Source organism: Octopus bimaculoides, chromosome 2 (genome assembly GCF_001194135.2).
Source record: "Octopus bimaculoides isolate UCB-OBI-ISO-001 chromosome 2, ASM119413v2, whole genome shotgun sequence".
Lineage (NCBI taxonomy): Eukaryota > Metazoa > Mollusca > Cephalopoda > Octopoda > Octopodidae > Octopus > Octopus bimaculoides.
The window spans coordinates 85,107,050-85,123,332 of record NC_068982.1 but is presented as its reverse complement, the minus strand read 5'-3'; the positions used below and the strand labels follow the sequence as shown (position 1 = coordinate 85,123,332).

Below are 16,283 nucleotides of genomic sequence, written 5' to 3'. Positions count from 1 at the left end.
TATATATATATATATATATATATATATATATATATATATATATATATATATATCTGTGCATATGCACTTGCTAGTATAGATTCAAAAAAGTCAGATTAATATCTTCTCACTAAGACCACTTGTGAGTGGATTTGGTAGATGGAAACTGAAAGAAGCCTGGTCGTATATATATGTATATATAGGTGTAAGTATTTGTGTGTCTATGTCTAGCCGAAGTCAAATGACCCAAGCAAATAAAAGAAATATAAATGGCTATGTGTGTGTGTGTAAGTATATATATGTACATATGTATGTATATCTGTGTAGTTGTTCTTTACACACCCATCCATAACAAAAACCGACATGTAATGCTACTTTGAGTTGAACAATTTCTGGGCTGATCTGTTGAATGACTGGTGAAATTTTAAGTCACTGTAAAGAAAATTACTAAAAATGCTGGTCTTTACACTTGTGAGTCTGTTATTTACTCAATGTTCCCTGTTTTTATGCATTTTAACTACACATTTTTAGCTACACCCACACACCAACACACACACACACACACACACACACACACACACACACACACAGTATAGACTTTGATGTAATTTCCATTTACTAAATTTCTCACAACGTATTTATCAACCTAATGCTATATGGAAGAAACTTTCCCAAGATGTTAGGCTGTGGGATTCAACTTAAACCCATAAACCAACAACGCAAACTTCCAAAGTACAAAGATATTTATTTATAGATATATATTTATTTATAGTCAATATTGCAGTACCTTATATCCTATTTCATCCAAATTACCTTGTCATTACAGCAATATTTGAGCTCACCTGCAGCACACTTATAAAGGAGTTCCTTCAACCAACATATGTCCGCTGGTCAATTATTATCTTGTTTTCATTTTTATAGTTGATTCGTGAGTGCAAAGATGTCTTGAAAGGAGCTGTCCAAATGAAGAAGTACTACTTGAGCATGGTTTCTACCACAGTCTGGGACAGTGACCCTTCCAAGGTTGAAGATGTCATGGACTTAGAAAAATATGATGCCCATATGAAGATGGTTCTAGAGGTGAGTATGTTTATTTTTTTAAAATTTTACTTTTGACAAGTTTATTAAAGGCTTGATAAAATATTAAGCAGAACTCCAGTGGTTGTACATTAAGTTCAAAAAGTGAAATGGAGGCCATACTTCTCACAAGCACAAAAAAAAAAGAAACAAAAAAAAAAAGCATGAATTCTTTTGGATGGATAACTACTCTAGTAGTGGTGACTTAAGTGACATATCTAGTGCAGAAGTGGGTAGATTAAGGTAACCAGAGAGAGAACATTTGAAAACATTCATGATCTCTGCATATGCCCTCCATAATGTTGCTTCAAATAAAAAGATATAACCACCTTTGTCATGAATTTCATTGTTTGATAGTGTCTCTCTATGATTCCATTCTGCTCAGTCTATATGCAACTCTAAAGAAGTGTTTGGCTATCCCCTTGTTCAGTGATTTTGAAGAAAATGTGATACTGTTGTCCATCAACACCTCATTCATCAGTCCTTTCTTCAAGAATATTTCATTCACCCCACCACCATGAAGTTTCATCTGTAGTGTCTACCTTCATTTCCCTCCATATAATCACTTATCTGGTCTGATAGTCAATCATTAAGCGGTACAGTCTTTGCTGATAGTGTGTCACATCTATGCTAATCTCTTCCAGTTGTTTTCCACTCTCCTGTCTCATACACCTGGTACAGAGTCAATTGACTAACATCTGGTACAGTTTCTAACTACCCTCTAATCACACAACATAGTAACATCAGGGTCACTTTTCTCACTAAATATAGTTATAACTTTAAACCCAGGAGCATGAAACAGCACACAGATCGCTCCTTTCTTTAAATCTTTTGACAATCCTAACAAGGTTTCCCTCTCTCAGGTCAGGAAAACTACTTGCAGCTTCAGGTCAAATTCTGCAATTAATTCTCCTAGAATTCCTTGGCATCATGTAACATGGTATAGCTTTCCTCTATGACCTTTTGACCCTATTTGAACATAACTGTTGTTCAATACTATCTCTTGGTTTAATCTTTATATGTCTAGCTGTCTGTTCCATATTGAATTCATTTACATTATATTCTATATTTTTTATATTTATTTTTCGACACTTTCTATTTTTCATTTTTATTTAATTTAACTACTTTACTTCCTCTTCTATCCCTTTCTTGTCTTTTGTTAAAATTAAGGATGGTCAACTCCCTAAACTTAGACCCAGCATCTTAATTGATATGATGTAAAATATGTTTATTATTTATATTAATTTTAATGACAAGCTAATTTTATGTAGTATCAATCTTCTAAATATTATATATATAAAGGGAAAATTTTTCATGTATAGTTAGAGTTGAAGCGTTGGTATAACCATGATGTTCTGGTGATCTGATGAGCTTGCTTTCTTGATCTGCATTGATTTGTGAATATATACTCATTGTACAATATATACTCACTGTACAATGCATATTATTGCAGATATGTAAAATGATTTATATTATTTAAACATGGCATGGCTATATGGTAAGAAGTTTACTTCCCAACCACATGGTTCTATATTCAGTCCCACTGCATGGCACCTTCAGCATGTGTCTTTTACTATAGTCTCAGGCCAACTAAAGCCTTGTTAGTTAACTTGGTAGATAGAAATGGAAAGAAGCCTGTCATATATATATATATATATGTGTGTGTGTGTGTTTGCGTGTGTTTACATCCCCAAAACTTAGTGGTTCAATGGAAGAGTCTAATACAATAAGTACCAGGCTTTACCAAAAATTAATATATACTGGGGTCAATTCATTTGACTAAAATCCTTCAAAGCAGTACCCTAGCATGGCCACAGTCTAAAGATTGAAACAAGTAAAAGATAAAAGATACCCTAAAGTTATTATTACATGATGTTGTGGCAGACACCCCCAGGTGAGAAGTGGTCTGGTCCATTACTAATAAATAGCAGACTAACACAGTCAGTAATGTCAGTCAGCGAGGTACTCTGTTCAGGCCAGTTCCACAGAGACGACGAAATATGCCATCATAATGTGGGACATAACAGTGGCGATGAAGATACCTCTCACTGTATAACAGTGTTGTTTTATAACAATGGTAACAAGGTTATGAACCTTTGTAGGAGTGTCGAAATGTAAGACCTACATTCAAGAACAATGAAAGAAAGTTTCAAGGATTCGAACTCTAACTCAGAATTAAACTTTATACAGTGAAAAGTAATATACACACAGTCAAAAATATATATTAAAAAAATGCTTCTGAAGAAAAAATGTCTGGTAAAATTGGAACTCTGGCACAAAATTGAACTTCACACAGTGAAAAATATATAAAAAAAAAGATTCTGAAAGAAAAAGAAGAAAAAAAACACTAACACAAAGTTGAGCTACACACAGTGAAAAATATATAAAAAGAGAATCTGAAGGGAAAAAAACACTAACACAGAATTGAACTACACACAGTGAAAAGTAATATACACACAGTGAAAAATATATATACAAAAAAGATCCTGAAAAAAAAAATGTCTGATAAAACTGGAACTCTGCACAGAACTGAACTACACACAGTGAAAAATAATTCTGTGTGGAACAAAAAATAATAATAATAATAAGTCCATTCGAAGGATTTATAAGTCAGGTTGCTATATATAATAGCACTACCAGTTATAATGTAGACTTGGTACTACCTAGAAGAATAAGTCTGTTCAAAGGATTTATAAGTCAGGTTACTATATGTAGTAGCGCTACCAGCAATAATGTAGACCTGTGGCATTTTGAAAAAAAAAAAATGGTTCTGTGGGGAACAAGAAATAATAATAACAATAAGTCCGTGTGAAGGATTTAATAATTCTGTGTGGAACAAAAAAATAATTTTGGTTAGAAGAAAAAAAAATATGAAAAGTAATTAACGATACATTTAAAGCAAGTCATGCCAGAAGATTTCAAATGTAAGCAGATATTATCTGTTGAAATTGAAATTGAACCAGTTGCTAAGGAAGTTAAAATGGACAAAGAAAACACAAGCCATTTTGTGATTGAAGATACTAAACAAGTCCTCCTTGAAAAGACTCCAGATGAAATGTCAATGGAAGTGACTAGTGAAGAACATGTAGAAAATTCTGAAATTAGAGAATTTGAGCCATCTGTTACAAGAAAAGTTCCTTCTACTGAAAATGCTCCACTTTAAAAGATAATAAAAGTTTGCAGGAAACTGATCCAGTTTCTGCCGAGAAAAGTGTAATGAAAGGAAAAGTTATAGAAATGAAAAATATATATATATAATAATGCTGTGTAATTTTTGAAAAAAAAATATATGTATATAATTCTGTGTGAAACAAGAAAAAATCTAAATGAGAGAAAAATAATTTTGGTTAGAAGAAAACGTAATGAAAATAAAAAAAAAGTTGTGTTGAAATAAAAAAAATCTCAAAGTGGGGAGTTGCTGTGGCGGACGCCTCCAGGTGAGAAGTGGGTTAGTCCAATACTAATAAATTACTAATAAATAGTAGACTGACACAGTCAGTAATGTCAGCGAGGTACACTGTTTGGGCCAGTCCTGCAGAAATGACAAAATACGTTGTCATAATGCAGAACATAGCACGTAATGAAGGCTGTGAAATATCTGAATCCTAAAGATAACAAGTGGTTAAATAATTATATTCACATCTCATATCTCCTGACTTTTTATTGTTTTATACATGTGTGTGATGTATGTGCATGCACATGTGCAGAGTTTTTAAGGACACTTAATTATCAGTTTATTATTCTTTACAAACAAATTAAATTGTTTTTATTTTTCTCAGATCCCCCCTGTCAGATAACACAAGAAATGAAAAGGCATGCAACAATTGTTGTCATATGTATGGAATGTAAAGTGCTGATCTGTGGAGGGAACCTGTAGAAGTGATAGACTCAGGAAGATATGGAATGAGGTGGTGAAGCATGATCTTTGGATGTTTGGCCTCATGGAGGCAATGACAAATGATCAAGACATGTGGAGGTTTGCTGTACTTGAGCAGACTCATCAGGACAGCGCTGATGACATGTAAAAGGCACCCATGACAGTGACATGTAAAAGGCACCCATGCTAGTGACATGTAAAAAGCATCCACTACACTCTTGGAGTGGTTGGTGTTAGGAAGGGTATCCAGCTGTAGAAACCAAGCCAAAATCAAACTGGAGTCTGGTACAGCTCTCCGGCTTACCAGTACCAGTCAAACTGCTTAACCCATGACAGTGTGGAAAATGGATACTAAATGATGATGATGACATAATATATATACTCAAGTATGCATATATTTATGTGTGCATTTGTGTGTACATATGTATATATATTCTTTATTTCTTTTACATGTTTCAGCCTTGAGGCTGTGGCTATGCTGGGGCACTACCATTGTAATCACCTTTTAATTGGCCAATTCTATGGGTTTGGCTTTTGATGAAGGAAGGAGTTCGATATCACTGCCCTGTTTTGAGTTTCCTGCCTTGATATTAGTTCGTCAGTGATCTTGGATAGTAAGAGGTCAAGTTGTTTCTTAAAAACATCTACTCCCACTCCATGGAGATCCCTCAGATGTTTTGGCAAGGAGTTAAATAGCTGTGGGCCCTTGAACCCCAAGCTATTGCAGTACATGGTCCTCACCTTAGATGAGACAGCTGGGACCTTTGGAACAGTGCAGTGATGTCTGTTTCAAGATCTGGTATAACTCTCAATTCCAAAGTTTGGTGCCAGCCCCTTCAGTATCTTCCATACATGTATCACTGTGTACCTCTCCCATCTTCACTCCAGGGAGTAGAGTCGTAGCTCTTTCAGTCTCTCCCAGTAGCTCAACTATTCCATTGATGCAATCTTCCTTGTGTAGTATTGCTGGACCGCCTCAAGTTCTGCTATTAATCCTACAGTGTAGGGTGACCATACTTGAGAGTAGTTGTCCAGACGGCTGAGGACAAATGTTCTCCATAGGACCAGCATAGTTTCCTGCTCCCTTGTTCTGAAGGTTCTCAAAATCCATCTGGCCACTCGCCTGCACACTGCCACCATCTTGGTGACACGCATGTGAAATGAGGCATCATTGCTCATGTCAATCCCAAGATCACGCACTGTATGTGATTCTAGGATTTCCGCTCCTTTTGGTCCAAAGTATTGCGCTGTTGTGACTTCTGAGTACCAATTAGCTGGAAGCAGAGGGCTTGGAATTTGTCTGCATTAAATTGCATGTTGTTATCCACAGCCCATTTATATATGGTACCCAGGTCTTTCTGTAGAAGGTTAGAATCAGAAGATTCCTTGACTGCTTGTACTACTTTTGTGTTGTTGGCATAGCTAGTAAGTGTGACTATCTGTGTAACTGATGGCATGTCTGAAAGAGCCACCACAAACAGCGCTGGATGAGCACTGTGTTGTTTGTGAAACAGAGGTCCAGGACATATTTTCGCTTTGTTGGGTGGAGCACTATTTGCTCCATAAAGAGCATGTTAGTGAGGTGATGTAAAGATTCTGCATGCCTCATGCCATGCAGTGACATACCTGAGAGAATGTGGCCCACAGGCCATTTGATGTAAGTGGGGGTTGAAATCTCCTGAAAAAAGTATGTGCAGGCTGTTATCCAGGCTGGTTAATGCTTTTTTCATTTCTTGGAGGCTCTCTTCAAATGAATCCTCATGATTAGGAGCATCTGGTGGGTAATACATGGTTCATATTATGAGTTTCATATATATATCTTTTATCTATTTTGGTCATTAGACTATGGCCATGCAGGGGTACTGCCTTGAAGAATTTTAGTTGAACAATTGACCCCAGTACTTATTTTTATTTTAGCCTGGTAAATATTCTATTGATATCATTTGCTGAACAACTAAGTTACAGAGGCATAAACACATTAACACTGGTTGTGAAGCAGTGGTGGGGGACAAACACACACACACACACACACACACACACACACACACACACACACACACACACACACACACACACACACACTTCTTTCCCCTTGACCAGACCTGTTTCCATGAAAAATTTGAAACAAGGGACTCCTTGCATGATGGTAATACTCACTTGCAACTGTCACATTCTGTCAAGGCAAAGAGATGGCAACATTCTCACGTACACACACACACACACACACAGTGGGCTTCTTTCAGTTTCCATCTGCCATATGTGGATATGGCAGATGGATATGATCACAAGGTTTTGATCAACCTGAGGCTATAGTAGAAGACACTTACCCAAGGTGCCACACAGTGGGACTGAACACAGAACCATGTGGTTGGGAAGCAAGCTTTTTACTTCACCATCTATGGCTATGCCTATATGCTTAAGTTTTTGCAAAAATACTAAATACAGTTAAAATATTTAAAGGAAGATTTTTTTTAAAGCTATTAACGACTTAAAAAATATTTTTTTAAAAAATGTTTGGGGAAGGTGTTTTTGAATAGTGTGTATTTGGTGTGTAAATGCTCTTATTGATCAAAAAGTATAAATCAAACAGAGCTCCATTTTGTTTCAAATTAGCTTTGGTATAGTTTCTCTGGCTGGATGCCTTTCCTAATCCCAACCACTTTACAGTGTGTATTGCGTGCTTTTTCTTTTTTCATGCCACTGCTCAAGTGAACTTGTCAAGTAACCTGCAAGACAAGAAAGAACAAGAATATGGAAAAAAAGGAAAAAGCCCTCTTGACTATGAGGGTTGAGTGTTTGATAGGTGGTAGAGGTTGCTTTATGCCAGGGTTACATGCTTTATGCAGAAGTTACATGACTTCAGAGCATTTATATACATGACTTCAGAGCAGTGAGGTGGTTATATGAGTGTGAGGGGAAAGTAACAGTTGTTTTAAAATGGGGTTAGGAGTGAATGTAGCGAGATGAACATGAGTGGAGGTGCATTTTGATGGGAAATATCAGTATGATGCAGGGTAAGATGAGAGAGATAGGAGTGGTTTAGGGATCATAATTTAGGAAGTAGAAGATGATGAGCAAGACATAGAAGCAGTGGGGAAGGAAATGTAAAGGTATATAAGGTGAAGCTAGAGTGAGTGGGCATGGTGGAAGACATGAGAGGGTGCTGGGAATGATAGCAGATGTGAAGGGTGTTAAGATTAAGTATGGCAGCGGAAGGGGCAGAATAGCTGGAAGCATGTGAGAAGGGATGATAATGAGAACGAGGGATGGATGTGGGGAAAAGCAGTAACTGCAAAGAGTTAGGGGTTGTAATATATGCCTAGGAGGGATAGATGTTGGAGAGAGTAGATGTATAGGGAGGTGAGATGTTCGAAATGCTTGATGAGTCAGTATGGGTGTAGGAAAGTGTCAAGCATGTACAAGCTTGAACAAAATGTTTTAGGACCTCATATTTTCTGTGAGGGACAAGTCTTTTCAAGCACACCTAATTGCCATTTGTTTCTGTCCTTTGTCATTTATTCTGTGAAGTTCAACATCTTGAGATCAGCCTTTACTACTTTGTCCATTGTCTTTCTGGGTCTTCTACAAGTTCCCTCTGCTGTAAGAAATCGGAACTTTTTTTCAACAGTTGTCCTCATCCATATGCATCACATGACCAAACCAACACAGTCTTCTCTCCTGCACACCACACTTGATTCTTCTTATGCTTTATCTCAGTATATTATCACTTCTTTGTACATGCACACTGATAGTGCACATCTTGTGGAACATACTAACTTCACTTCTCACTAGTCTGCATTTAGGGTCTATATCTCAGTAACATGTAACATTGTTGTTTGTACATAAGCATACAATCTGCCTTCCACTCAGAGAGAGAGGGCGGAGAGAGAGAAAGAGACATTTTGCTGCCAACAGAGGTAATAGCTCTCTGTACTTTCTCCATCCTATTCTTATTCTAGTCACTATACTTTCAGAATATCCTTCTCCATTGTTAATTTAGTTACCTTGGTAACAAAAATTATCCACTATCTCCAGAAATCCTCCAGGGTATTTGAGAGTATCTATTTCTCCTGTATCCTATTGTTCCTACACATCTACTACACATAAACATGATTTTCTCATGATTCCACTGTCTGTTGTGTATCCATTACTTGCACTGGGTACACCATATGGAATTCCTGCTTACACCTTTCTTACATATTAAGCAGGACCATTTATCTAAAATGTGTAGAGTCCTGTCTGTTTTCCTGTTTACTAGAACTCTCAACTTTGCAAAATTAACTTTAATCCCTTCCGTTACTATATTTCTGACCAAAATACACCCCTCATGAGTTTCAATTAAATTTTTAAATAATCATGAATTTAGACTAGTTTCATTTAACAACTGTAACTTTTTTACTTATCAACATATTAACGTGATATTTGGAACAGAATTGAAGAAAGGGTTTTTAATCAATTCTGTTGCATAACTTTTGTCTCAAAGTGACTCTAATTACAGGTAAATTCAGCAAAATATAAAAATATTTAAATTTTATTTAAACATCACCATAGAAAATGAGTCATCAGCTAATGTGCAATTGGGTATGCAACGAAATTTTAATATAGAATAATTGTGCACATCATGAGATTATCAGTTGAATTTAATACACAGAAGAACAGGTGTACCATAAAGGTAAAATAAATTGAAATACTGGAATTTGTTTTTGAAGAAAATGAGAAAATTAAATACATCAACTAAATTAAATATACTCATACACATACATGAATACACAAGAACCTATATAATAAAAATTTACAATAGAAAAAATTAAGTCAAAACTTGTCACTCACCTTACAGGTAAATTAAAATTACAATTAGATAAAAAGTAAAAACGAAGTAAATTTGAAAAATATTTATACAATCTAATCATACATATGTACAATATTCACACAATATTTCTATCATGGAAAATCATAAAACTTCCCATGTTACATACTGCAACCTTGCAGAATGCACATTCTTTTCTACTCTAGGCACAAGGCCCGAAATTTTTTTGGGGTAGGGTGGGGCAGACAATTAGATCAACCCCAGTCTGCAACTGGTACTTATTTTATTGACCTGAAAGGATGAAAGATAAAGTCGACCTTGGCTGAATTTGAACAGACGACATACTGCTAAGCATTTGGCCCGGCGTGCTAACGTTTCTGCCAGCTTTCCACCTTAAAGTGCGAGATGCTTACAGCACCCAGGTTTCCCAAATAATCACCCATCTAAGTATTCACTAGGCTTGACATTGCTTAACTCCCGTAATTGGACCAGAACCGGTGCTTTCAACATGATATGGCCATAAGCTTGCAGAATGCACATTAGAAAGAAATTTCAACTGGCCGTCCACTGAGAGTTTTCTTTGTTGATGTAGACATTCATGACACTGCCTTTTGCAACTCTCAATTTTTTCTAATTTACGGAGATTGGCTGAACTCAGAGGGATATCTCTCTGGCAGGTTTTGCTTTTCCTTCTTGTCGTTATTTTTTTTGAAGAGTAACTTGCCTTCAACTGTGTTGCTACATCTGCTCAGAACTGCAGATGGTCGCACTGCTTGCAAGCCGCTCCTGATTTGGTATATAATATAAAAGCATTTACAATGCTCATGTTTACTATATACCGAACCAGGTAGATAATACCAACTAGATAATAACTCATCATTTAGTTCAGCCGATCCACACCTGTTATAATTGAGGTTCAGAAATGGGGTGCCATTTTCATCCACACATGGTTGTGCACCACTAGATAGAAAATTTATCTGCCTCTTATCTCTGTGTGCAGTCACTAGCAGATTTCCTTTCTGCTATTGGATTATTTCACCTCTTCTTTTAAATTTTGATTTTTTTATATCCAACGGTAGCCCTTTTCTGCTAACAGTTACTGTAGCACACGTATACATTGTCACAGCTTTCCTGCAAGTTTGACCGAACTAAAAAATCGGTCAAAAAATAATATACAGTCCTGGTTATGGTATGGAAGTGATAAATTCCAGACCACACCATACTCTAGGCCATGCTGACTAACATTATTGTCTCTTTTCCCAGTATAAAAACTAAATCCACTGCAGTACCCAGTATTTACTTCACAAATTTTCCAAACTTTGATCCTCCACTTCATGGGCTTTTCTGGCATATACTATTGGAAGCCTACCCTTCCTTTATACCCCACCATGCCTTCATCGACGGATAAGTATCTCTCAGGATTGTAAAGTGTTTTAGATGCATTTTGAACGCAGTCGATAAGGGGTCTTATTTTAAATAAGGGATCAAAGTTAGGTTCTCCATGTACTGGGGTACTGCTAGTGTCTCTCACATGTAAATATTGGTTCAGTTTCACAAATCGTATTCGTGACATAATACTGGAAACATACTGATCGCCAAAAAAGGTTCCTGATTGCTCTAGTAATTTGTAATCTTGGGTAATTGTCTTATACCCATAATGATATTTATGGCAAAAGAAATGCCCGTATTTCTTCTACAGTTGTGGGAAACCACAAGCTATCTTTTTTTCCAGTTGGTTTATATTCTGCATAACAGTTTGTTTCTGCAGTGATGGCTTCAAACAAGCATACTGGAAAAAAAAAGAAGAAAAAGTCTAATGGTTTCACTTCCTGAGAAAGACTATGGGTAGACCCTGTCTCCTCAGAAAAATTGTTAATAAAAATGTTTTTAAACTTTTTACTTTATTCTGATGTAAATCGTCACGCTGTCGCTATCGCTGCTTTCAATTTCTTCAGAATCGCTGCTTTCAGAAATATCTGATTCATTCTCATACACCACATGCTTTTGTACTTCATTCATTCTTTTTCTTGATATCTCCATATCTTCCATTGAAACACCTTCAAATTCGGAATCACTGCTTGATAGCATGAAACTCCTATCTATTTTCAAAGTTGAAAAAAATCGATGCGGAAAAAATGTGGAAAAAATATCTCCCAAAATTCATTGAGTTCAGATATCACATCAAACAATGTTGGATACTATAACTCAGCTATTTACAAAGTGAAATCACATCTTTTCATGAATGTACTAATAAGATTTCTGTTCAAATTCACATTTAAATAATAATGGATACTTATGACTGGGCTGGTCGTTTGAACAACAAAATTTTTCGGCTGGCTATGGCCAGGTTCGTATCAAAAGGTTTAAGGCTCTTTGATTCTAGGTTTTGCTTCCACACTAGGAATTGCTTTTTAAAATTCTATTTCAGATTCCAGTATGAGAATGAGATCATCACCATATTGTATTTCCCAGAGGCAGCCAGTCTTACATTCCTCCATTACAGTCTGAATAGAAGTTGACTGAGAACCAAGCCCTGGCACGCTCCTACCTGTACTTTATATTAATTGCTGAATTCATTACTAACTCTCACCTTACTGACTGCACCCCTGCACATGGCTTGAAAAGCTTCCACAAGTCATTTATCTATCCCTAGCTTCCTCAGAGACTACAATAGCACAGAAATAGGAATTCTGTTGAAGGTTTTCTCCTGGTCAACAAAAGCCAAGTACAGTGTTTTACTCTTAACTAAATACTTTTATGAATTTGTCTAGGAACCTAGAACCAGTAGTATTTTTCTCTTGCATAAAACCAAACTGCATCTCATCTTGTCTAATTCTGCTCCTGGTTCATCAATTTGATATCTCTATAACTATTTCTAAGGCATCTCCTTTACTCGTGTAACAACTGACAATAATGCTGCTGCACCAATCATTGTGTATAACACCATCCAATATAACCCAATTAACTATACAGTGACTAAACCATATCCTACTCTGCCAGATATTTTATGCATCAAATTTCTGATAGACCAGGGACCTTCCCTGTCTTCATATCCTTCATTGCCTTATCTATCATACTGCTGTCAACTCAGATGGCTAATCCCTTGGATCAACATTAGGGAAATTCTCTTCATCGCTTGCATTTCCCACAAATGTAGCCTTTCATAGTGGCACTATCATGCCACTTTCTTTTCAGAATTACTGAGTGCTGGCATGCTATTATCCATCCATATACATCTCTCTCCCACAGCATCTTGATTCTATCTTATAAACTGTCTTGCAATCTAGAACACTTCCTTCATGCCACTCGTCCTCATGTTGTAAGACATTGACAAACCTCTTCATTTCTGCTTCTGTTCTTGCTAAATAAACATGTTGCCTAGCTTCCCCTCTAGCTACCTAGTATAATTCTCTGTTACCTCCATACTTCTAATCTCTCTAGATTCACTTTTATAACCCCATCTACCTCATTGTTCCACTACCATGTTACCTTTCATCTGACTGAAACTTTGCAGTAGCCACAGATTTAGTCTCTAGCCCTCAGTAGCTTACCTCATAAGAACTTCCAAATGTCCTCTCTATGTTATATGTTTCTATCTCCTCCTTGTCAAATGCTTAATTAGAACATCTCTAATTTTTTTACTTTTTGACAAGTCTTTAAGCTTCCATATCTTCCTTTTCCAAACTGTTTTGTGTCTCTGAGTCCTTTAAGCTCTAAGTATGATGTTACTGACTTGTTCATTCCTCACTGAGGAATTTACAAGCATCCACCTATCTCTGTTTCTAGTGAGAATGTAGTCAATCTGGTTTGAGTGCCTTCAGATTGATAGGTGATTAGGTGACTGGCTGGTTTCCTGAAGTTAGTTTTGTACTTCAACAAGTCATTTGCATCACAGAATTCCAGTAGTTTTGTTCCCACCTCATTTCTAAAACTAAAGCAGTAATCTCCATGCATGCCATGAAATCCATTGGGGTACTGCCCAGTATCTCCATTGAAATCACTAGCCATGATGGTAAGTTCATTTTCTTTCATCATCAAGGTAGTGTGCAATGGGAGCTATTTGAAACAGTGCTTTTGTTCATCTGCCAGTCCAATGTGTGGAACGTATGCAAAGATAAATATCGTTATTGCATTATCTAAAACTAGTCTTAGCTTAATAATCCTATTATACCCCTTGACTACCTTGATCACTTTGTCAATCCATTTCTTTGACAAAATATACCTACACCACCCACACTGTCACTACTGCCCATCCAAGAATTTGTATCTATGTTCCTTGCCCATGAGCAGTCTAGTTGAGGCTTTCTTCTATCGTCCCTCTTGCACACAGCACACATATACATGCTTCTGCTCTAACATTTCAATAATCTTACCTGACTTACCTTTCATTATGCCAACATTTATCATTGTTGTTCAAAGTTTATGAACTTGAAAGGAGTAAAAGTGTATCTGGGGGACTGTTCAGCATCTATGAAGAAGTAGACTTTCACAGATTCCTGAAGGCAATTTCACAAACAGATTCCTGAGGGCCTTTACACATGTTAGTGATACAAGTATAGGTTGGTATATGCTACACAATAATGTCAAAAGAAAATACAAAAGAAAGAAATGTATATATTTTTGCATACATGGTGCATACTCATATACATATATAAATATAAGCACATATATACACATAGACTGACATTCACACATGCATTCTCATATATGCATACACATACACATTACACTTACATATACATGTATATACATATATGTACATATGTAGTTGAATAAGATTCAGGTAAAAACCTTGATAGGATACTATGCAAAGCTTGTCCAGTTATTAGCTACTTGCTGTCATCAGACTGTAGCTATGCTGGAGCACCACATTTTTAGTTGAAGAAATTGACTCCAGCACTTATTCTATGTAACCTGATACTTATTTTATCAGTCTCTTTTGCTGAACCGAGGACATAAACACACCAGCATTAGTTGTCAAGCGATGGTGGGAGTACAAACACAGACACAAAGATACACACGTAAATACACACACACACACATATATGAACACGATGGGCTTCTTTTCAGTTTCCATCTGCCAAATCCACTCACAAAGCTTTGGTTAGGCCGAGGCTATATTAAAAGACACTTGCCCAAGATGCCATGCAGTGGGACTGAACCCAGAACCATGTGGTTGGGAAGCAAGCTTTATACCACACAACTACACCTGTGCCTATCTGTAGAATTAATACAAATAAATAAATGATATAAAAAAGAGGTTGAATGACATTCTTCATTTAAAATCACTAAAATTGTTTCAACACATTTTTACACCTGTAGTACATTGGTGAGACATTGTGTAATCATGATCATGCATTCACAGTGATTGTTTAAATAAGTCCTTCATTAGATCTTACCATCATTTCACTCAGTGTGAAAATGCATACTTATAGTGATGTTTCATTATCAGCAGTTTACCGACAATAAAAATTGAAATGCTAAAAATCTCAATAATAGTAGTACTGGAAATAGCAGCAAAGATAATAATAAAGGGTATATCAACAGCACTAATAATAACCATAGAAGCAATAAAGGAAAAATTGTGAAGAAGAGAAACAGTGTGGTAAAGAAATGTAATTATAAGCACAGGAACGGCTGTCCCCTGGGAAATGAATGCCTTCATAACAATGTAACATACAAATGTACTGTTAGCAGGCTCTCAGATGCATTTGTATATATTGGTGCAACCATAGATTGCTTCCAAAGTTGATATTGGAACCACATGGCACCATTAAAACATTAACAGAAAACACTGCACAGCATTCGCTGACCTGGTTTGGAAACTTTAGAAAGGAAAAATGCAGTACAACACCACATGCAGCGTAATAAAAGATGAATATCCGTACAATGCATTTTTAAGATCTTACAATCTCTGTTCTGAGGTGGCACTATATATTTTAATGTATACAGATAAAATTGTGATTAGGTACTTTGAAAGCATTATTTGATGCAATCACAAGCTAAAATGCTCATTTGTGCAGTTTTGTAAAAGCAATTTACAAACAAAAATTTAATGTTTCCTTATCATATTTATTGCATGTAAGAAGTACATACATGTGTCTGTGTGACCAAGAGCTCTGGCGATATGCTGTGTGTGAGAAGACATAAGGGCAAGTGAAATCATAGTTATGGCCATGCCTGTGTCATGTAAATGGCGCACATGTATTTTGGTCATGGTCATTGCCGGTGCCATGTAAATGGCATAGTCATGGTTGTTTGCTGCCAGTGCCATGTAAATTGGCACCTAGAAATTGTGGTCACTGGCGGTGCTATGTAAACGGCACCCATGCTAGTGGCACATAAAAGCTCCCATTACACTCCTGGAGTGGTTGGCATTAGGAAGGGCATCCAGCTGTAGAAATCATGCCAAATTGAACTGGAATCTGGTGCAGCTCTCCAGCTCATCAGCTCCAGTCAAACCGTCTAATCCAGCTGTTAAATGATGATGATGAATTATAAATAGTAAGAATGTATGTTAGAAGTATATATATATATATATAT

General features: G+C 36.4%; 1 protein-coding gene across 6 annotated transcripts in view; it reads left to right on the top strand.

Annotated features, from left to right (window-relative positions):
• LOC106878085 (mitogen-activated protein kinase kinase kinase 4) overlaps positions 1-16,283 on the top strand; it is a 309,575-nt gene that overhangs the window by 109,398 nt on the left and 183,894 nt on the right. For all 6 annotated transcript variants that reach the window (XM_052978397.1, XM_052978400.1, XM_052978396.1 and 3 more), the window contains one exon: positions 901-1,059. In XM_052978397.1, coding sequence (XP_052834357.1) covers positions 901-1,059 — 159 coding nt within the window. The remainder of the gene's footprint in view (positions 1-900; positions 1,060-16,283) is intronic.